At 42.1% G+C, this 22,062-nt stretch overlaps 1 protein-coding gene across 3 annotated transcripts in view; it reads left to right on the forward strand.

The window, feature by feature from the left end:
* The window catches only part of LOC124555042, a 126,579-nt gene that overhangs the window by 99,499 nt on the left and 5,018 nt on the right, over positions 1–22,062 (forward strand). For all 3 annotated transcript variants that reach the window (XM_047128811.1, XM_047128812.1, XM_047128813.1), the window contains exon 9: positions 2,538–3,040. In XM_047128811.1, coding sequence (XP_046984767.1) covers positions 2,538–3,040 — 503 coding nt within the window. The remainder of the gene's footprint in view (positions 1–2,537; positions 3,041–22,062) is intronic.

The raw sequence follows: 22,062 nt of genomic DNA on the forward strand, positions 1-22,062 counted from the left end.
AACTTTGAGGTTCGCCGATGACATTGTAATTCTGTCAGAGACAGCAAAGGACTTGGAAGAGCAGTTGAACGGAATGGACAGTGTCTTGATAGGAGGATATAAGATGAGCATCAACAAAAGCAAAACGAGGATCATGGAATGTAGTCAAATTAAATCGGGTGATGCTGAGGGTATTAGATTAGGAAATGAGACACTTAAAGTAGTAAAGGAGTTTTGCTATTTAGGGAGTAAAATAACTGATGATGGTCGAAGTAGAGAGGATATAAAATGTAGACTGGTAATGGCAAGGAAATCGTTTCTGAAGAAGAGAAATTTGTTAACATCGAGTATAGATTTAAGTGTCAGGAAGTCGTTTCTGAAAGTATTTGTATGGAGCGTAGCCATGTATGGAAATGAAACATGGACGATAACCAGTTTGGACAAGAAGAGAATAGAAGCTTTTGAAATGTGGTGCTACAGAAGAATGCTGAAGATAAGGTGGGTAGATCACGTAACTAATGAGGAGATATTGAATAGGATTGGGGAGAAGAGAAGTTTGTGGCACAACTTGACTAGAAGAAGGGATCGGTTGGTAGGACATGTTTTGAGGCATCAAGGGATCACAAATTTAGCATTGGAGGGCAGCGTGGAGGGTAAAAATCGTAGAGGGAGACCAAGAGATCAATACACTAAGCAGATTCAGAAGGATGTAGGTTGCAGTAGGTACTGGGAAATGAAGAAGCTTGCACAGGATAGAGTAGCATGGAGAGCTGCATCAAACCAGTCTCAGGACTGAAGACCACAACAACACAACAACAAGGGTCATGTGTGGAGTCCATCCTAGAGCCACATGCAGGAATCTTTTTAAGAAGCTTGAAATACTTACATCCACTGCGCAATATATATTCTCTTTGATGTGCTTCATAAGGAAAGAAAAATCCATCTTGAAGCTGAATAGTGCATAACACAGTCACAATACTAGAAGGAAACGTGATATCCACTATGAACAGCCAAATCTAAGTATGGTGCAGAAAAGAGTCTATTTCAGTGGCTGTAAGATTTTTAATGCCCTCCCTTCAAGAATTAAGTGTTTGGTAGATGATGATCTCTTGTTTAAAAAAACCTTAAGGCAGTTCCTATTGCAAGGATCATTTTATACAATAGAAGAGTTCCTGAACTACAGTGTTTAACATTTCTTGTATTGTAAATTGAAAATGTATGCCCAAATTTGTATTTGTAATACCGAATATTTTTATTGTAAACATATATTTTGCAATATTTATTTCTCTGTAACACTTATTAGTTTGTAATCTTTATCTATCTCTAAAATGTATTTTTTGTAGTGGGACCTAAGTTACTGTTTACTGTTTTTGTTTTGTTTTATGCATTACCATAAATTCTGGCCAAAAGCTTGTAAAATTGACACGTTCCATATCCTGTGATAGTGTCACAACATGGATCACCGGAACAAGAGATAAATAAATAAATAAAATAAAATGATGACCTCAGATGTTAAGTCCCATAGTTCTCATAGCCATTTGAACCTATTTTTTCCCTCTTTCTTTCTAAAAGGAAAGGACTAGAACAGTATTTCAAATTCAAATTTTGCAAGTAATAGAATGCTGATCACCTGCCTGTAAATGCAGAACAAGATGCACAATGGTTAAGACACTGTGTTCACATTCAGGAGTGGGATTCAAACATCCTTTTCTTTTGTTTCCGTAGTTAACACCAAGTGAATGCCGGATGGGTTCCATCAGTGAGAGGAAGATGGGTGTTCATTGTTCTTTTACTGATGTCATTAGAAGTTTTCTGCCAATGATATGGTGGCAGATTCTCCCCCCCCCCCCCCCCCCCCCCCTCCACATCTATCCTTATCTAGTGTTCTGTCTCTAATGATCTTAGTGTCAACAGGGTATCGAATAGATATGTCATTCCTTCTTTCTCTAAACATGTCAATATGGTTATTCTGTATTACTATCTTGTACACAATTGACTGTTGTGAACTTAGCTTGAAATGAAAGTTAGCGCAATGAAATTTTCACTCTCAAAAGATATTTCATTAAGGCCCAGTGTAAAAAATAAAAAGAAACTAGACTAAGTATTAGTTTACAATTAGTGTTTCTGTAACAATACCCAGAAATTGATCTACAGGATCTAAAATACACCGCATATGATAAATTTACGATTTATGTACATACAGTTCACTTGAAGCAAACATTTTGCTTCACCATTTACTTAACTAACGCAGTCCTCGTTGGAAGAAAAAGAAATGACTAAAATTAATTTGTTTGCTTTAGGACTGAAATTTAAGTGTTATCTTCATTTTTATGCTCATTCTTTAACTGCTTGTCTGTCATCCCAATTTTTAGTAAAGTGACATGATGTCTTGTGTTCGCAGTTTGTCCATTTCTTGACCAGTGATCATCCATGCATATAATCCTTATCCTAAAAATTTAAGTAGTAATTGATTTGAATCTGTAGAGCTTGATTGCAATTTCATTTCTGATTTTCCTTGGTTTGCTTAGTCAAATGCTTATTTTTTTATTTTGTCACAGATGGACAGTTGCAGCAAGAGGGACATGTTGGTATAGGAGCAAGTAGAGGCATGCAAAGACAGGACATCAGAACTCCATTTTATGCTGCTCTGCGAAAAACGAGGAACTACTATATAACTTTTCTTTCTGATAAAGCTGAGATAGAAAGAAAGGTATTTGCACTGACATGGGGAAAACTTTTACAAATGAAGAAACTCCACAGCTTGAAAGACAGGAAAGAATCTCTCATGAGACTAGAGTATGAGTATTACACTGCATTGCAAAATACGCTTGAAGCACAAAATGGTGAAACCAGAAGAATTTTGATGGCAATATCAAAAGTAACAGCAGAACGTAGAGCATTAGATCAAAAGGCTTTCATGGAAGCTGACATGATTGATGAGATCAAGAGACGCCTAGAGATCAACAGGCAGAACACTATTACGCTGAGAGCAAAAGCTATTGAAGTATTCACCAAATTTATTGACAGTTACAATTATAGTATGGAACATTACAGTGAAGCTGTAAGTATTGTGTTTTCTTTAGCTAGAAAGCTGTAATTAAGAAACTTATATTTATATACTTCACCATATGATAACTCGAAAAAAAAAAAAAAAAAAAAATAAATAAATAAATCTTCCAATGTCACAAAAAATGTGCCACAGTTGCCCTCTCCTCCCCACTATAAAATGCCCCTCCTTATGCCTGCTCATTTTTGGACTAAAGGAAACTATTAGAATCAAAATTTTACTGTGGTGGACCCTAAACTAGGTGCTTTTTGAGATGTGGAAATAATGGTCTGAAATGAATATTTAGCTCTTTATTGGCATAAACCACTTACATCTTACAAGAATATCAACAACAACCACCACCTGTGCTCATATCAAATTTTTATTGCAGTGAATGCCAGTCTGAGTGCATGCGTTTTAGTGGTGCTTAATAATCCATTGACATAACTGAACTCCAGGGTCCAAATTATTTGTCCCCAATGTTTGCACATGTTTATGATAGGGGTTTAGTTCCTGCTCGCCAGTAGTTTTCTCACTGTGTTTTTTTGAATTGTGCATTTTGTTGGCATGTCATAGGTGCGTACCGATTTGGGTTTTCCCGCACAAGCTAACATCACCTCTTCCAATTCTGCCGTAAAAAAAATTAAATCACAAAGTGAGGTACGCAGAAGGGGAGACGAAAATGAAAGGATACCTATCGGGTTGACAGGGTATGTGATGTTGTTTCCCTGATTTCAATGTTGAGTCAAATTTAGAGGAACTCAACAGTTTGAGCTCACTTATAAGTATGACTTGCATCCGTTTCTGGCTGCTATGCATGCGCTGGTTCAGTTGGGAAGGCAAGCTGGCCCAAAACTGTTGTAACTGGTCCTCAATGTTCTGGACCTGGGACTGAGATGATGTCTGAACTGGCCCCACAAATGTTCCATTTGGGACAGATCTGTGGATTTTTCTGGATTTGAGAGAACCTCAACATCATGCAGACAGTTCATAGAGATGTGCCATATGTGGACAAGCATTGTAGTGTCGAAAATTAGCACAGCTATGCTGTCGCACAAGAGGTAACCCACGAGGATGCAAAATGTCTGTGATGTACCATTTTGCCATCAGATTTCCATCAATCACTACCATCCATGACACCTGAAGTCACACCAAAGGCTGCCCCCATTATGACACTAGGGGTAACACTGCCGGCTCTTTCCAAAATATAGGAAGAATGGGACCTTCTCTGAAGCCACTAACATACTCACCAATGATGGTATCTGGTGTGGTGCAGAACCAAGATTCATCACTTAATGCAACACAGTGCATTGCCATTCAACAGCAGTACATGCTTCCCTGCATTGTTAATGGCAACCTACACATGGGACAGTAATTTCTTCGTCTGTTAGCTGATAATCCCTGACCAATGATACAGGATGACACTAAAAGTTGCTAGGAGCCCATTACCCCTTTTTTTTATGGCAGACGCAAATGTGAAGGGGTTACAGTGTGCTTGGTGCACAGTGTGGTGATCCTGTCTTGTGATGGTCAGATGTAAGGAAGTGTATTTGTCAAGAATTGTGAGCGTTGCTCTGTGGCTTGGAATGACTTAATTTTGTGCAAGTTTTTATACTTAGTGATAAATTTTATTTGTCAAGTTGGCCAAATGGAGACCCCAATGTACGCCTTCTCAAACTCTGTCAGGTGTTGTTATAGCAGTCTTGCATATGTACACAGCATCTCCATGTCCTTCAGTGGTCACACGTTGTGTTCACATCCCTGATATCCCCTACCAGGCCTGGTAACAAGACTAAACATGAACAACACTAATGCACAATGGTGGCCATTTTTGCTGTCACAGAGAATTGCAACCCTGATGCTCTTTGCCAGTTATGTGTCAAATACAGAAAAGATCTAGAGAGGAATCATTTACATACCTGCCAATGGTGTGTATGTGTATGAAGTTACATTGACAATCCACAATGTGTTCTGGGTGCTTTCATTTTTGAAACTATTTTTATTCTCCACTTCTATTTTAACCTAGCATAATTTTCCCTGTCTGTTTTTGGTCATTTATAGTCCACTGGTGGAATTTTCAAACACCATTCTTCTTCTTCTTCTTCTTCTTCTTCTATCCATTCTCCTTTTTCCCCATTTGTTCCTTTAGTGTAGTTTTGTGTTTCATAGGTTGTAGCACTCTGTGGCTGAGAATGGCCTAACTTCGTGCAAGTTTTTATATATGGTGATAAATTTAAATTATTCCAATGCAGGTGAAGCCTGTTGAGCAGATTTTCTCTGTTCGTATTTTTGGATTTAAAGGCACTATATCCTGTTGCACCCTATATTAAATTGGTGTCTGCAAGTTCTTCTACATCTACATCCATACTCTGCAAGCCACCTGACGGTGTGTGGCGGAGGGTACCTTGAGTACCTCTATCGGTTCTCCCTTCTATTCCAGTCTTGTATTGTTCGTGGAAAGGAGGATTGTCGGTATGCCTCTGTGTGGGCTCTAATCTCTCTGATTTTATCCTCATGGTCTCTTCACGAGATATACATAGGAGGGAGCAATAGGAGCAATATACTGCTTGACTCCTCGATGAAGGTATGTTCTCGAAACTTCAACAAAAGCCCGTACCGAGTTACTGAGCGTCTCTCCTGCAGAGTCTTCCACTGGAGTTTATCTATCATCTCCGTAACGCTTTTGCGATCACTACATGGTCCTGTAACGAAGCGCGCTGCTCTCCGTTGGATCTTCTCTATCTCTTCTATCAACCCTATCTGATACGGATCCCACACTGCTGAGCAGCATTCAAGCAGTGGGCGAACAAGTGTACTGTAACCTACTTCCTTTGTTTTTGGATTGCATTTCCTTAGGATTCTTCCAATGAATCTCAGTCTAGCATCTGCTTTACCAACGATTAACTTTATATGATCATTCCATTTTAAATCTTTCCTAATGCGTACTCCCAGATAATTTATGGAATTAACTGCCTCCAGTTACTGACCTGCTATATTGTAGCTAAATGATAAGGGATCTTTCTTTCTATGTATTCGCAGCACATTACACTTGTCTACATTGAGAGTCAATTGCCAATCCCTGCACCATGTGTCAATTTGCTGCAGATCCTCCTGCATTTCAGTACAATTTTCCATTGTTACAACCTCTAGATATACCACAGAATCATCCCTAAAAAGCCTCAGTGAACTTCTGATGTCATCCACAAGGTCATTTATGTATATTGTGAATAGCAACGGTCCTACGACACTCCCCTGCGGCACACCTGAAATCACTCTTACTTCGGAAGACTTCTCTCCATTGAGAATGACATGCTGCGTTCTGTTGTCTATGAACTCTTCAATCTAATCACACAATTGGTCTGATAGTCCATATGCTCTTACTTTGTTCATTAAACGACTGTGGGGAACTGTTATCGAACGCCTTGTGGAAGTCAAGAAACACGGCATCTACCTGGAACCCGTGTCTATGGCCCTCTGAGTCTCGTGAACGAATAGCGCGAGATGGATTTCACACGATCGTCTATTTCGAAACCCATGCTGATTCCTACAGAGTAGATTTCTAGTCTCCAGAAAAGTCATTATACTCGAACATAATACGTGTTCCAAAATTCTACAACTGATTGACGTTAGAGACATAGGTCTATAGTTCTGCACATCTGTTCGACGTCCCTTCTTGAAAACGGGGATGACCTGTGCCCTTTTCCAATCCCTTGGAACGGTACGCTCTTCTAGAGACCTACGGTACACCGCTGCAAGAAGGGGTGCAAGTTCCTTTGCGTACTCTGTGTAAAATCGAACTGGTATCCCATCAGGTCCAGCGTCCTTTCCTCTTTTGAGCGATTTTAATTGTTTCTCTATCCCTCTGTTGTCTATTTCGATGTCTACCATTTTGTCATCTGTGCAACAATCTAGAGAAGGAACTACAGTGCAGTCTTCCTCTGTGAAACAGCTTTGGAAAAAGACATTTAGTATTTCAGCCTTTAGTCTGTCATCCTCCATTTCAGTACCATTTTGGTCACAGAGTGTCTGGTCATTTTGTTTTGATCCACCTACCGCTTTGACATAAGACCAAAATTTCTTAGGATTTTCTGCCAAGTCAGTACATAGAACTTTACTTTTGAATTCATTGAACGCCTCTCGCATAGCCCTCTTCACACTACATTTTGCTTCACGTAATTTTTGTTTGTCTGCTAGGCTTTGGCCATGTTTATGTTTGCTGTGAAGTTCCCTTTGCTTCCGCAGCAGTTTTCTAACTCTGTTGTTGTACCACGGTGGCTCTTTTCCAGCTCTTACGATATTGCGTGGCACATACTCATCTAACGCATATTGTACGATGGTTTTGAACTTTGTCCACTGATCCTCAACACTATCTGTACTTGAGACAAAACTTTTTTGTTGAGCCATCAGGTACTATGAAATCTGTGTTTTGTCACTTTTGCTAAACAGAAAAATCTTCCTAGCTTTTTTAATATTTCTATTTACGGCTGAAATCATCGATGCAGTAACCGCTTTATGATCGCTGATTCCCTGTTCTGCGTTAACTGTTTCAAATAGTTTGGGTCTGTTTGTCACCAGAAGGTCTAATATGTTATCGCCACGAGTCGGCTCTCTGTTTAACTGCTCAAGGTAGTTTTCAGATAAAGCACTTAAAAAAATTTCACTGGATTCTTTGTCCCCGACACCCGTTATTAACGTTTGAGTCTCCCAGTCTTTATCCGGAAAACTAAAATCTCCACCCAGAACTATAACATGGTGGGGAAATCTGTTCTAAATTTTTTCCAAATTATCCTTCAGGTGCTCAGCCACAACAGCTGCTGAGCCAGGGGGCCTATAGAGACATCCAATTCTTGTAGTGAGTAATGCTCCATTTTCGACTATCAGTCACTAGCTGTTAACAATAGTTGATTACGGCATGGTGTTATCACAAGCATATGTCTATTGCGTGTTAATGTAGCAGACCAGTGCCAGTGTGGTGGATAATTGTTTGTTATGGATCTATGAATCATAAGCTTCTTACAAACATATGCCTGTTATGCATTGCTCGTTCCAGATTTCGTACTGCCTGAAACATTCATTTATAACCATTGGTTAAATTTCTCAAATTACTCCATCTAGAATCCACTACCATTCTTATAATTTTGACTGTAAAGGTTTGTGATACCCTTTGTAGGTTTGCTTACTATCAGCAGTAGGCTCCTACATCAAGACAGTTAAAGTTGACACTTTCAGTGTTCAACGTGGACAGTTGAATTGCCTTGTTGCCCTAGAATGTGAAATACAGTTCCGTGTATATACTCATTAAATAAATGAAAACATCTCCCTCCATCCACCCCCCCCCCCACCCATCCACCCTTCCATTTCCATTATTGTCCTAGCTGAGCTTGAGCTCCTTGCCTAATGGCCTCATTGGCAACAGGACGTTGAACCATTATCTTCCAGATGAAAAGCACTCAGGTTAATGACTGATGAATTTCATGACAGCAGCAAGGAGTGGCTCAGTCAGTATGAGAAGACATTTCTTCCTCATCTAGGGACTAGTAGCAGCCCATGAAAACATTGTCACACAGCATTTTCAGCCATAAGCTGAGAACCATTATAAACTACTGATAATGATTAGTCATAAGAGGTTGAGTGTTTAAGAATTTATCCAAGCCTTCGACAAATAAACTTCATTGTTAAAAGTAATGCGCTCACTGATGATGCTCTTTGCCAGTAATGTGTCAAATACAGAAAAGATCTGGAGAGAAAAATCATAAAATTTGTCAGAAAATAATTACCAATGCCTCCAAACACAAATAAATGTGAAGTTTCAGAAACTCCCCTCATGCCATCCTGTTTTAATAGCTAATTTATTTGTTTAATCTCTGCACCTGAAAAATCCTGCACTATGATGGCCAGATCCCTTTTCAGTAGCAAATTCTTGACATACCTCTCCCATTTTAATTTAGCATTCATCTGAACCTTCCCCCTTTCATTTTTGAAACTGTTTTTATTTTAAACTTCTATTTTAACCTAGCATAATTTTCTCTGTCTGTTTTTGGTCATTTATAGTATTTTCTGTACTGTTCGTTGGTGAAATTTTCAAACACAATTCTTCTTCTTCTTCTTCTTCTTGTTCTTCTTCTTCTTCTATCCATTCTCCTTTTTCCCATTTGTTCCTTTAATGTAGTTTTGCATTTCATAGGCTGTTGTCCACCTTTTCACTGATACTTTATAGTTTACGTCAGTGTTAATTTATGATGAACTGCCATTGCCAATACTATCTTGTGATGCCCAAATCACTGCTGCAGTGTCACATCAACAGTCCATCTCACTTCATATTCAAGTCTGTGAACCAACCCAGAGAACAGTTGGAGTACCAAATGAAGTTAGCAGGATGTGATGTCACCCTGCCAGTGCTGACCTTGTAGACTTTGTACTTCTAAAAAATTTGTTGGATGTCAAATTGCAGTCACATTGTCACATAATTAAGACTTAATGAAGATTTAGCGCTGACAATTAGTATAAGGAAAGCCATTAAAAATCATACTTTTTTGTTCTTGTCAGTATGAACTTAGAACCTGTTTTTCTTAAACATGGTGGATTAAGTGGTTAGGTTCATTTTATTCCCTTTTTTTATGGTCCATATAAATCAAGAATATCTAATTGGGACATAAGTACTAGTTTCATTTAAAGTAAAATACTCGCAATGAATTTGCGACGACTTCTGGATATTCACCATATTTATGCAATACTCGAATGTGTCAAGTTGAATAAAAACAACTGAAAGAGTGAATGTAACCACTCACAATATAGCGAGAAATTAAGCCGTTGATGGGTGGATCGATAGTATTGAACTTAAATTTAACTTTTAGGCCTTGCCATTCTCTCTCTCTCTCTCTCTCTCTCTCTCTCTCTCTCTCTCTCTCTCTTTCTCTCTTTCTTTCTTTCTCTAACTGCTCAATTGTTCATTTAAGATGAGTACAGGAATACTGCATGCTCAAGATATCTTTCATTGCTTCAGGACGACCATCTCAAGAACTCTAAGAGTTTTTGGACCATTTTAATGTACAGTCTTTGACATGACATAAAATGCAGCCACCGCCTGCCGAAGAGGCTAAGTCAGAGTTCTTCACTGCCAATATAACTGGCCACCCCTTAGCATTCTGTCTGGTTGTATGCACGATCTGGCAACACTGTAGGATGTGGAAATGTATGGAGGACGTCCTGTCACTGTTAACAAGTTGTTACATTGCTGTATCTGATCGTGATGTAGTGATAAGCCTCGCACAGTGTAGGTTTAAAGTCTAGAGTTAGTCTACTCCATTCTCTATATTTTTAAATTGCATTTTAGTTGACTGCTAAAGTTATCAGAGTCTAATGGAACCTGAAAGATAATTTGCTTCCCTTTATAACCCATCTATAATAGCAAAAACCTCCAGAAACAATCCCACAAAACAGGTTATGGCTGCACTTGAGAGTTCCCTCATGCTACAGCAGCTGCCAACCCCACATAACTTGGTGTCACATGCCATCCAGCCAGGCGACAGCAGCATGGCTCTATCAGTGTGTTTATCAACTGTCATTTTCTTATTTGCAGTTGTAGTATTCATCTTGCAGTTATGAATGGGACTTTTTGTACTTGAAACTTACAAACATTGTTAAAGTGTTGTAAAATAGTTGAAAATGGTAAAATGTCTCACATTAGTGACATATTCTTCACTTTAGGTTTAACAGAAGGCAGTAGGGGCAGCTCTGAACCTTTGTATTTTGTGTGGGGCAAGTGCTTTTGAACAAAAGACATCAGAACAGGATTTTCTTATTTTCTTGTTTCACAAAAAATTGTTCTGGAATGAATAATTTCCACATTCAGGAAATATCAATAGCAGACACATGATGAACTGTGACCGTTTAAGCTTTGTGTGACATTTGCATTTAATAGACAAGGTTCAGAAGTCGGGTGTAGTACTGCATCCTCCAATTCAAAGCAACAAAAATCAAAGGGGTGACTGTTACTGCATTTTTGTTTGAACATCATCAGTTTGCTCATGGTGCAGTCCTCTGCTATATTGTTGCTGGTGATGAGTCACAGTGCCTTTATGTTAACTTCTTAAGAAGAAATTAATGGCTGGACCCCCAAGAAAAGACATAAACTTGAGCAAAGGGCAATGAGAACATAATATTTTGCATCTGGTGGCTCAGAAATGGTGTTGTGCACTACTAACCCTTCCCCATCGGTGTGTCCATCATGTGTTGCTACTGCAGGGTAACACACACTGCTGATTTCACACACAAAACTATCCGGTGTTTTTTTTTTTTTTTCTTAAAAGGAAAAAAAAAAGAAAAAGAAAAAGCCATCTGTCACACACTTATTATTCTGATCTTATGCCCACAAATGTTTACCTTTACTACTCCTAAATGACAGACTGCCAAGAAAATTCGTTTCTGGGTGAAAATGTACTTCCAGTGTGGTTAGATGACCTCTTTAACTCAGATCCAATAAGTTTCTACAGCCATGGAATCAGTAAAGTACCCAAGCACAGTCAGACTGAGATAATGTGAGACAGTATATTGTTGTTGATTGATCTCTCTCTCTCTCTCTCTCTCTCTCTCTCTCTCTCTCTCTCTCTCTCTCTCTCTCTGATGTTTCCTGTTGTGTTCAACAAACCAATGGAAATCACTATTAAAATATGCACCGTGTTAATACAGATGACGTACAGCATACCACAATAACCTTATGACGAAAGTCTATCTTAATAGAACTAAAGGCTTCTGTAACTAGAATGTGCCTATATTGGCACGAGTTTGTAAGATACTACTCACTCTTAACTTCAAAGAGGTCTATGTATACTTGCTGTCCTGGGTCATTCTCAAGTAGTATGAAAATGTGGCATTTCATAAACAAAAGATGTAACAGTCCGTTATTGATTTTCGATCCGGCTGCTTGTAGCTCTGCCACAAAATGGCCAAAAATCTGGTCTTCAGTGAGACTGGAACCAGAAGGCAAAAGCAGCCTTCATTTTACAGGCGACCATATTCCTTCAGAGCTAGTGAAAAATTACATTATTTCCCTCTCCCTTGTTATCCCAGTGGACAGAGAAATTGCAATATAAAAGATGAAACAGTTGCAATTTTGCATGGAACAACTTTCCTGGACTTGAAATCATTAATTAATAATCTTATTTCACACCTTTTGTGAAAATCACTGAGCTTATTCAATGGAAACTGTAAGAATATATTAAGTGAAGTTAGCTGGGTAATTATGTGCTAACCAGGAAGTAACTCATCGGTCACAGATTTGTTAAACATAGCCTGTGTTGTTGCCAAGATTCAGTTATACTGCTAGCAGAAAGAATAAAAGTCAGTGTATTCGTGGAGTAGGCTGGGTCTCGAAGGCGGCAGCTGCTGAATGCTGGAATACCCAAAGGATATGTCAAAGTGTCTTCTTCACATTTCAGTAGCTAGGTTTACAGACTTGGGCATAGTTACTAATAATAATCAGGTGCACTGACTGCAAACTAAATCTCATAAAACAATAATTGTCATAATTATCTATGTTTGTTTGTCTTAAACCTACTGAAAACTGAAAACATCGTTCACCAGAAGCTATTCACATTTTTGCGCATCTCCAATGGTTATATTGTAAACATTATGAGTTGGCAGAGCATCTTTGTTATTATTATATACTCAGAAAACATGTTTCTTGATTTTGCTGTCATTGGCACTATCCCCAAAATAGAACCACACTAATAAAGAGACAACAACAAAGAACCAATTCCAATGCATGCACATCCACAGGAGACTTTGTAAAGCCATGAACAACATAAAGTTACAAATCAAGAAAGGCTGCTGTGCAGGAAACAGAAAATGTGGCCTCGAAAATCTGTTGAAAATGAAGCTACCTAATGTATGCAGTCCGCTAGTCCACTATCGAGTCGAGCTGTTGCTAACACACAAGGAGAAGCAGTTCTTACCAGTGTGTGAAACAAACAAAATAAAATGCTGACTGTAATGTCTAGAATAAGTCATAGTCTGTCAAAACTTTTACTCAATCTATAAATAGTGAAAGAATGACAAGTATCAAAAACTTGTTATGAGTACAATATATCTGCTGCTGATGCATTGTCAATAAAATTGAAAAGTGCCTGTGTTGAAGAGCTTTTCGGTGTGCAGTATGCCTAAAACAGAGAGAACCCAAAATAGCAACAGAATCACCAAGCTGGGCAGGGTGCTGAGATTATATGCAGCACCTGTGCAGAATGCTGTTAATTTAGCTCAAACATTTCATATGAACTATGCCTCTAGGCTGCCACAAAATTCATATGAGAATTACTGAGTTGTAATGGAATGACACAGATGGGCAGAAGGTTCTAGAAATTGCAGAGACTATCCGTATGTTGATGATTTGTAACGCCAAGCTAAAACTGCGCCAGATTGTAACCTAAATTTTGTTTTTCCAGTGAAATAACTGCACAACATTGAATGAATAGCATCAACATCCCTGCGACCCACACAACACAGACCCATTATAAAAAAATTAATCACAGCCCTATGCCCGCATCTTTATGCTAACGTTTTATTTCTTTTGCAGCAGGCTGTCACCCTGTTGCTGAGGTGAGAAACAGGTGGTATGGTCAACCACACTATTGCTCATGCTCGCTCCTTCCCTCCGCCCAGCACACCCACTGTGAATGTCTCATAACTTGTGGCAATGAGATTTATACCTGCAGGATGATTCTATGATGATGATACAAACTTTCAGGGACGATGGACAAGAGTAAGTGTATAAATTTGAGGTATGGATCCCCCTGCAGGTCCGGGGGTAATAATAGACCCGAGGGATTTCTGCCTGTCGTAAGAGGCGACTAAAAGGGGTCTCACACATTTCAGCATTTATGTGATGGTCCCCTGTGGGGCTTGACCTCCATATTTCAAAATTTTTACGGAGAGCAAGCCAATTGGGGAAGGGTGCCTTAAATGGTGCATCGTGTCCATTGTGCCTTGAGATCTTTAGCCCACTTTCTCATCGTCCCATTGCAGTCCCACTCATTCTCAATCTCTTGGGCGAGGATACATTCCTTGATGTGTTTTCCACCATGCACTATACAGTGTCGCTTTGTGCGCCGACGATGTCATGGACTTCCTTGCACCTGATATCCAGCACGGTAGCCAGTCTGTTGTGGTGGGGCTGCAATGTTCCCTGTTGGTTGTAGCCCCCTGACAACACAGGGATTGCTCTGCTGATGCCTGTGCCGTTAACTCCCCATGTATGCCAAGGAGTAGATGCCCGCCACCCTGGGGCGTCGGGACTCCCGGCAATGGTCATCCTGCCAGGTGGCCTTTGCTGAGGCTGGGTGGCGCCTGTGGGGAGAGCCCTTGGTAGGAGTGGGTGGCATCAGGGCGGATGACATGCAATGAAGCATGGTACATAATCTCTTGCTGGTGGCCAACCACCACCACCAGTCTCTAACTGTTCCAGGGCTCAATTCAATGCGCAAAAGTATGACCCCAAATCATTACCCTCCCTGGCCACACCATGGGAGGAACACCAGGCTGAGGATAGCAGTTGAGCTTATTCACCGTGGTACCTTGTCTGTTCGAGGGCTAATGGGGAATAGTTCATGTCGATAAAGCCTCAGTTTTTTGTTGAGAATTTAGTGGACAAGTTTGAAGAGATGGAGGGCTTGTCCAAAATGCACTCTGGGTCAGTCTTGATCAAAACAGCATCCTCTGCCCAGTTACGGGCACTACTTGCTTGCGACAAGCTGGGGAATGTTTCTGTTTCCGTCACACCCCATAAGAGCTTGAATATGGTTCAGGGTCTCATTTTCCACAGGGATCTTCTTTTGCAGTCTGACAATGAGCTGCGCACCAATTTAGACCGACGAGGTGTTCACGTCATCTGACGCGTCCATCAGGGTCCGAGGGATATTCAGATTGCCACTGGTGACTTCATCTTGCCCTTCGAGCGTGACACATTACCCAAAAAGGTCAAGGTGATGGTCTACTGCTGTGATGTAGAGCCATATATCCCTCCCCTAATGCAGTGTTTTAAATGCCGGAAGTTTGGCCATATGTCTTCCCGGTGTACTTCCAGCGTCAAGTTTCAAGAGTGTGGACGTCCTTCGCATCCAAATGCTCCATATGCCCCACCTCCTACCCGTGTTAACTGCGAAGAGCATCATTCCCCTTGCTCGCCAGACTGCAGGATCTTACAGAAAGAAAGAAAAATCATGGCGTACAAGACCCTGGACCGACTGACCTACACTGAGGCTAAGAGAAAATTTGAATGACTCAATCCTGTGTGAATAACTTCCTCCTAGGACGCCGCTACAACAACAGTGACAGCCCTATTAGTTCAGCGAATTCCAGTCGGCTCTCCGAGCCGTAAGACTACACCTGTCCCCTTCACCGTGAAAGGCACTACCCTCCCTGTTGCTCTTGCACCACCTGCTTTGGGAGAAACACCCCCCAACCATCAGGGACATCCGTCCCCATTTCTAAGCCGGAGAAGCGAACAACTTCTTCAGCTCCTCTCGCTAGGAAGGGGTCCCTTGGGTCACTCCCTTCCCAGGTTCTTACCAGTGGCACAGCTGACACCTGCCAGTGGTTGAAGCAACCACAGGTAGCTGGTCGTACGGCTTCATGGTCCTCCTCAGTTCCTGAGACCGAATCAGTGAAGCCCTCCCAGTGGGACAAACCTAAGGGGGCAGCGAGAGAAAGCAAAAAGACCCCCAAGAGCCAAGGCACTGCGGTGGTACCCAAACCACCGCTACCTACAAGCTTTGCGTCTGAGGATTAGGTAGAGGTTCTGGCGTCCGGTGAGGACCTAGATCCCACCGGAGCCTCAGACGGAATGGATATTGACTGCTCAGGCAATAAGTCGGTGGCAGCAGGTGACTCTGAAGCATAAACTGCTTCATTGAATGTTCCATGCCTTCTGAGTCTCACAATGATGTCATCATCCAGTGGAATTGCGGCGTTTTTTCCCACCGCATGACTGAGCTACGACAACTGTTAAGCTTTACACCTGCTTTCTGCGTCGCCCTCCAGGAGACTTGGTTCCCGGCAATGTGGACCCCTGCACTCCGCGGCTATAAGGGATATTCCAGGAACTGTAGTGACTATAATAGTGTGTCGGGTGGAGTTTGCATTTATGTCATAAACTCGGTCTGTAGTGAACCTGTGCCCCTTCAAACCCCTCTTAAATCTTTGGCTGTCAGAATAAGGACGATGCAGGAAATAACTGTCTGCAATGTATATCTTCCTCCAGATGGTGCACTACCCCTGCATGTATTAGCTGCACTGATTGATCAACTCCCTAAACCTTTCCTCCTTTTGGGAGATTTTAATGCCCCTAACCCCTTGTGGGGTGGCACCGTGCTTACTGGCCGAGGCAGAGATGTCAAAACTGTCTCAATTCGACCTCTGCCTCTTAAATACTGGGGCCGCCACACATTTCAGTGTGGCTCGTGGTAGTTACGCAGCCATTTATTTATCCATTCACAGCCCAAGACTTCTCCCATCTATTCACTGGAGAGCACACGATGACCTGTATGGTAGTGACCACTTCCCCATCTTCCTGTCACAGCCCCGGCATCAGGCCCACGGACGGCTGCCCACATGGACTTTAACCAAGGCAGACTGAGAAACTTTCACTTCTGCAGTCACTGTTGACTCTCCCCCACACAGTAACGAGCAGGCGACCACAACAATCATTACTCTGGTGGAAAACGCGATCCCTCGCTCTATCGGGTGCCCCAGGCAGAAGGTGGTCCTTTGGTGGTTGCCGGAAGTCGCTGTGGCAATTAAGAAGTGCTGATGGGTTCTACAGCGGCATAAGCGGCACCCTTCGCTGGAGCACCTCATAGCCTTTAAACGGCTCTGTGCCCACGTTCGCCAGCTTATTAAAAGACGGAAGCAGGAGTGTTTGGAGAGATATGTGTCGACCGTTGGGTGCCATATATCACCTTCCCAAATCTGGGCAAAGATCTAACGAGTTTTTGGGTGCCAGACCACAACAGGTGCTCCTGGTGTTCACATAAATGGCATGTTATCTACCGACGCAAAGACAATTGCTGAGCACTTTATTGAGCACTACGCTCGAGCCTGTGCATCGGAGAACTAACCCCCCAGCCTTTCGCACCCTCAAACGGTGGATGGAAAGGAAAGTCCTCTCGTTTGCTACATGCCACAGTGAACTCTATAACGCCCCATTTACAGAGTGGGAGCTCCTCAGTGTCCTTGCACACTGCCCTGACAAAGCTCCTGGGCCAGATCGGATCCACAGTCAGATGATTAAACATCTCTCATCTGACTACAAGCGACATCTCCTCGTCATCTTCAATCGGCTCTGGTGCGATGGCATCTTTCCATCGCAGTGGCAGGAGAGCACCGTCATTCCGGTGCTTAAACCTGGTAAAAACCTGCTTGATGTGGATAGCTATCGGCCCCTCAGCCTCACCAATGTTCTTTGCAAGCTACTGGAACATATGGTATGTTCGCGATTGTGTTTGGTCCTGGAGTCACGTGGCCTACTGGCTCCATGTCTGGGTGGCTTTGCCAGGGTTGCCTTACCACTGATAATCTTGTGTCCCTCGAGTCTGCCATCGAAACAGCCTTTCCAGGTGCCAACGCCTGGTTGCCATCTTTTTTGATTTACGAAAAGCATGTGACACCACCTGGTGACACCATATCCTTGCCACATTATATGATTGGGGTCTCCGAGGCCCGCTTCAGATTTTTCTCCAAAATTTTCTGTCAGTCCGTCCTTTCCATGTCCAAGTTGGTGCCTCCCATAGTCCCACCCATATCCAGGAGAATGGGGTCCCGCAGAGACTGTATTGAGCGTGTCTCTATTTTTAGTGGCCATTAACAGTCTAGCAACAGCTGTAGGGCCATCCATCTCACCCTCTCTGTATGCAGACGACTTCTGCATTTCATACTGTTCCACCAGTACTGGTGTTGATGAGCGTCACATACAGGGAGCCATCCATAAGGCGCAGTCATGGACTATAGCTCATGGCTTCCAGTTTTCAGCTGTGAAGACGTGTGTCATGCATTTCCGTCAGCGTTGTACAGTTCATCAAGAATCAGCACTTTACCATAATCTACATCTACATTTATTCTCCGCAAGTCACCCAACAGTGTGTGGCGGAGGGTACTTTACATGCCACTGTCGTTACCTCCATTTCCTGTTCCAGTCGCTTATGGTTCACGGGAAGAACGACTGCCAGAAAGCCTCTGTGCATGCTCGAATCTCTCTCTTATTTTACATTTGTGATCTTCTTGGGAGGTATAAGTAGGGGGAAGCAATATATTCGATACCTCATCCAGAAACGCACCCTCTCGAAACCTGGACAGCAAGCTACACCGTGATGCAGAGCGCCTCTCTTGCAGAGTCTGTTGCTTGAGTTTGCTAAACATCTCCGTAACGCTATCACGCTTACCAAATAATCCTGTGATGAAACGCGCCACTCTTCTTTGTATCTTCTCTATCTCCTCTGTCAACCCGACCTGGTACGGATCCAACACTGATGAACAATACTCAATTATAGGTCGAATGAGTGTTTTGTAAGCCACCTCCTTTGTTGATGGACTACATTTTCTAAGGACTCTCCCAATGAATCTCAACCTGGCACCCGCCTATGTCATGGAGACATATCAATTCTTAGGTCTGGTTTTTGACACTTGTTTGACTTGGCTTCCTCATCTTTGACAGCTTAAACAGAAATTTTGGCAGCATCTCAATGCCCTCTGCTGCCTCAGCAAAACCAAATGGGGTTCAGATCGCTCCACACTGCTGCAGCTCTACAGAGCCCTTGTTCAATCCCGCCTTGACTATGGGAGTGTGATTTATGGTTTGCCGGTGCCCTTGGCGTTGCGTTTGCTCAACCCGTTGCACCACTGCGAAGTTCGTCTAGTGACAGGAGCTTTTAGGATGAGTCCAGTGACCAGCGTACTGGTGGAGGCTGGAGTCCCTCCATTGGAGATCAGACGTGCACAACTGCTCGCCAGTTATGCTGCGCACATTCATAGCACTCCTGAACTTCCTAAGTACCGTCTTCTTTTCCCAACGACGGCGGTTCACCTCCCGCATAGGCGGCCCAGGTCAAGGCTAATGATTGCGGTTCGCATGCGATCGCTTCTGTCTGAACTGGACTCCTTGCCTTTACCACCTCTCCTCAAGGTCGATTCACATGCACCTCCATGGTGTAGTTCTAGGCCAAAGCTTCACCTGGACCCTTCATGAGGCCCTGAGGACTCCATTAACCCTGCGGCTCTCCTCTTTGACTTCTGCTCGATTCTTGACGTGTTCCGCGGCTCTGAAATGGTTTACACCAATGGCTCGATGGGTGATGGTCGCATTGGCTTCGCCTACGTTCACGGCGGCCATGTTGAACAGCATTCCTTACCTGGTGGCTGCAGTCTATTCACTACAGAGCTGATGGCCATATCTCGTGCACTCAATATATTCGTTCATGGCCTGGGGAGTCCTTACTTTTATGTACTGACTCCTTGAGCAGCCTGAAAGCTATCGACCAGTGCTACTCTCGTCATCCTTTGGTAGTGTCCATGCAGGAGACTGTCTATGCCCTGGAATGGTCCATTCGTTCAGTGGTGTTTGTCTGGACCCCTCGTCGCATCAGAATCCCAGGAAATGAAATGTCAACAGGCTGGCCAAACAGGCTACACGGAAACCGCTTTTGGAGATCAGCCTCCCCGCAACTGACCTGCGTTTCTTTATTATGCCGCAATGTTTTTCAGCTTTGGGAGACGGAATGGCAAAGTCTCAGTACACACAACAAACTGCTAGCCAGTAAGGGGACCATGAATGTGTGGAAGTCCTCGATGAGGGCCTCTTGCAGGGACTCCATGGTTCTCTGTCTGCTGCGCATTGGCCATGCTTGGGCGACCCATGGCTACCTTCTGTGCTGTGGAGACCTGCCTCAGTGTTGGTGCAGCGCCCGGTTGACAGTGGCCCATATTCTTCTGCTCTGTCCTTCTTTGGCTGCCCTGCAACTTCATCTTCGGTTGCCGGACTTGTTATCATTGATTTTAGCAGACAACGCCTCTTCAGCTGATTTTGTTTTACGTTTTATCTGTGAGGGTGGGTTTTATCATTCGATCTGAGTTTTACCGCATGTCCTTTGTCCCTCTGTGTCCTCCACCCTAGTGCCTTTAGGGTAGAGATTTTAATGTGTTGCAGAGTGGTTGGCTTCTCCTTTTTATTTTCATGGTCGGCTAGCCACTACAATCTGCTTTCTTGTTTTCCTCTCTTCTAACTGTTTCTTGCATCTCTCTCTGTTGTTTTCTTGTCCTCTTTTGTTCCTTCTAGTGTTTGTTGCCTTTCCTTCTTTCTTGTGGTGTTTCCTTTCTTTCTGTTCTGTGTTATACGTATCATACGTTTGATTCTCACGCTTGAGGCTTTGTTTTATTTGGAACAAGGGACCGATGACCACGCAGTTTGGTGCCCCCCCCACCCCCTCCCCCTTCTTTTAAACCAACGAACCTGGTATGGAAATGACCAGATCAAATTATAAGTGAAGATCGTTCTTACACCTCTGAGAATGGAGCTTTTCTATTGCAAGCTCTTTGCTTTCCATATTTTGGGGACGAGGAATCATGCTGCAGGTATAGATCTGCATTCACTGTCCGAAGTTGAGAGGCTTCCATAACTGGTGTTTTGGTGTGGGTATGAACAATGGTGTGGTAGACCATACTTGTTTCTCACCTCAACAATGATGTGATAGCCTGCTGCAAAAGACATTAACTTGTTGACAGAAAGATACAAGAATAGAGCATGTAATGGGTCTGTGTTGTGCGTGGGGTGTGGATGTTTGGATGTTATTCACCCATTGTTCAGCAGTTCCTTCACAGGCAGAAATTAAGTCTGGGCTATAATTTGACATAGTGTTAGTTTGAATTTATGAATCAGCAACATATGGATAGTCTTGGCAAATTCTGCAACTGTCTGCCCATCTACGCCACTGCATTCTGACTCAATAATTATAATCTGAATATTATGATAGACTAGTGGTGCTGTCAATATAAAAACATCAAAGGCTACATTAATAACAGTCAGCACATACGTTGCATAGAATCTCAGTGCGACACTCAGCTTGTTGAACCAGTTGTCATTTTGGGTTCTCTCTGTCTTGAGCATACTAAAAGTCAAATAGCTTGTCTATGTAGATGCTTTTCACTTTTATTGACAAAGCATCAGAAGTGGTAATATTGTAATCATAAAATTAGATGATTTTTGTTATTCTGTCAGTATTTGTAACCTGAATGACAGTTTTGCTTGAAGATGACTTATTCTTGACATTACTGTTGGTGTTCTGTATTCTTTGTACTTCGTTCTCATGACAACTGCTTCTCCATTCGTCTTAACTGGTTTAATTTTCTCCACTCATTTCCAAGATTGCATTTTAGGATATGGCGTATGGTTTCTGTGCACAGTAGACTACTTGATATGGAAATTTGTTATTCATAGATAGGGACATGGAAAAATCGGAGTTGTTATATGTCCAAAATCGGTTTTTTTCACTTTTCGGTGTTATTTGTCGGTGTTATTTTCTGGCAAGCTTATTCTATTGTCAGTTATCTATTTTTGTCATATTTAACCATTTTTCAATGCCATGTTGAAAATGGAACTATTCCTAACATACATGAAACATGAGACAAGTGTAGAGAAAAATTAACAAAAAATTTTGACACAAATAATTATTTAAATACCAAAGGTAATAATGAAAATAATAGTACAGTGCAGATATTTTATTGATGACAGGTTTTGCACTTCTTCATATTGTTCTTGAGCTGTGGAGACCACCTCTGTGGCTCAAGAATGATCTGAAGACGCACTACAAGTGTGAAAAGCGCCATCAATAAAGTATCTGCAACCTATCAATAACATAGTCTTTTAATACAAAAATACTTAATTTTAACATAGTCTCTCTCTCTCTCTCTCTCTCTCTCTCTCTCTCTCTCTCTTTTTTACACATATGTACAACTGACAGTAAGGCTCATTTATGTACTGCATTTTCAGCTGTTTTTAC

The sequence above is a fragment of the Schistocerca americana genome, chromosome X (genome assembly GCF_021461395.2).
Source record: "Schistocerca americana isolate TAMUIC-IGC-003095 chromosome X, iqSchAmer2.1, whole genome shotgun sequence".
In the NCBI taxonomy this organism is placed as follows: Eukaryota; Metazoa; Arthropoda; class Insecta; order Orthoptera; family Acrididae; genus Schistocerca; species Schistocerca americana.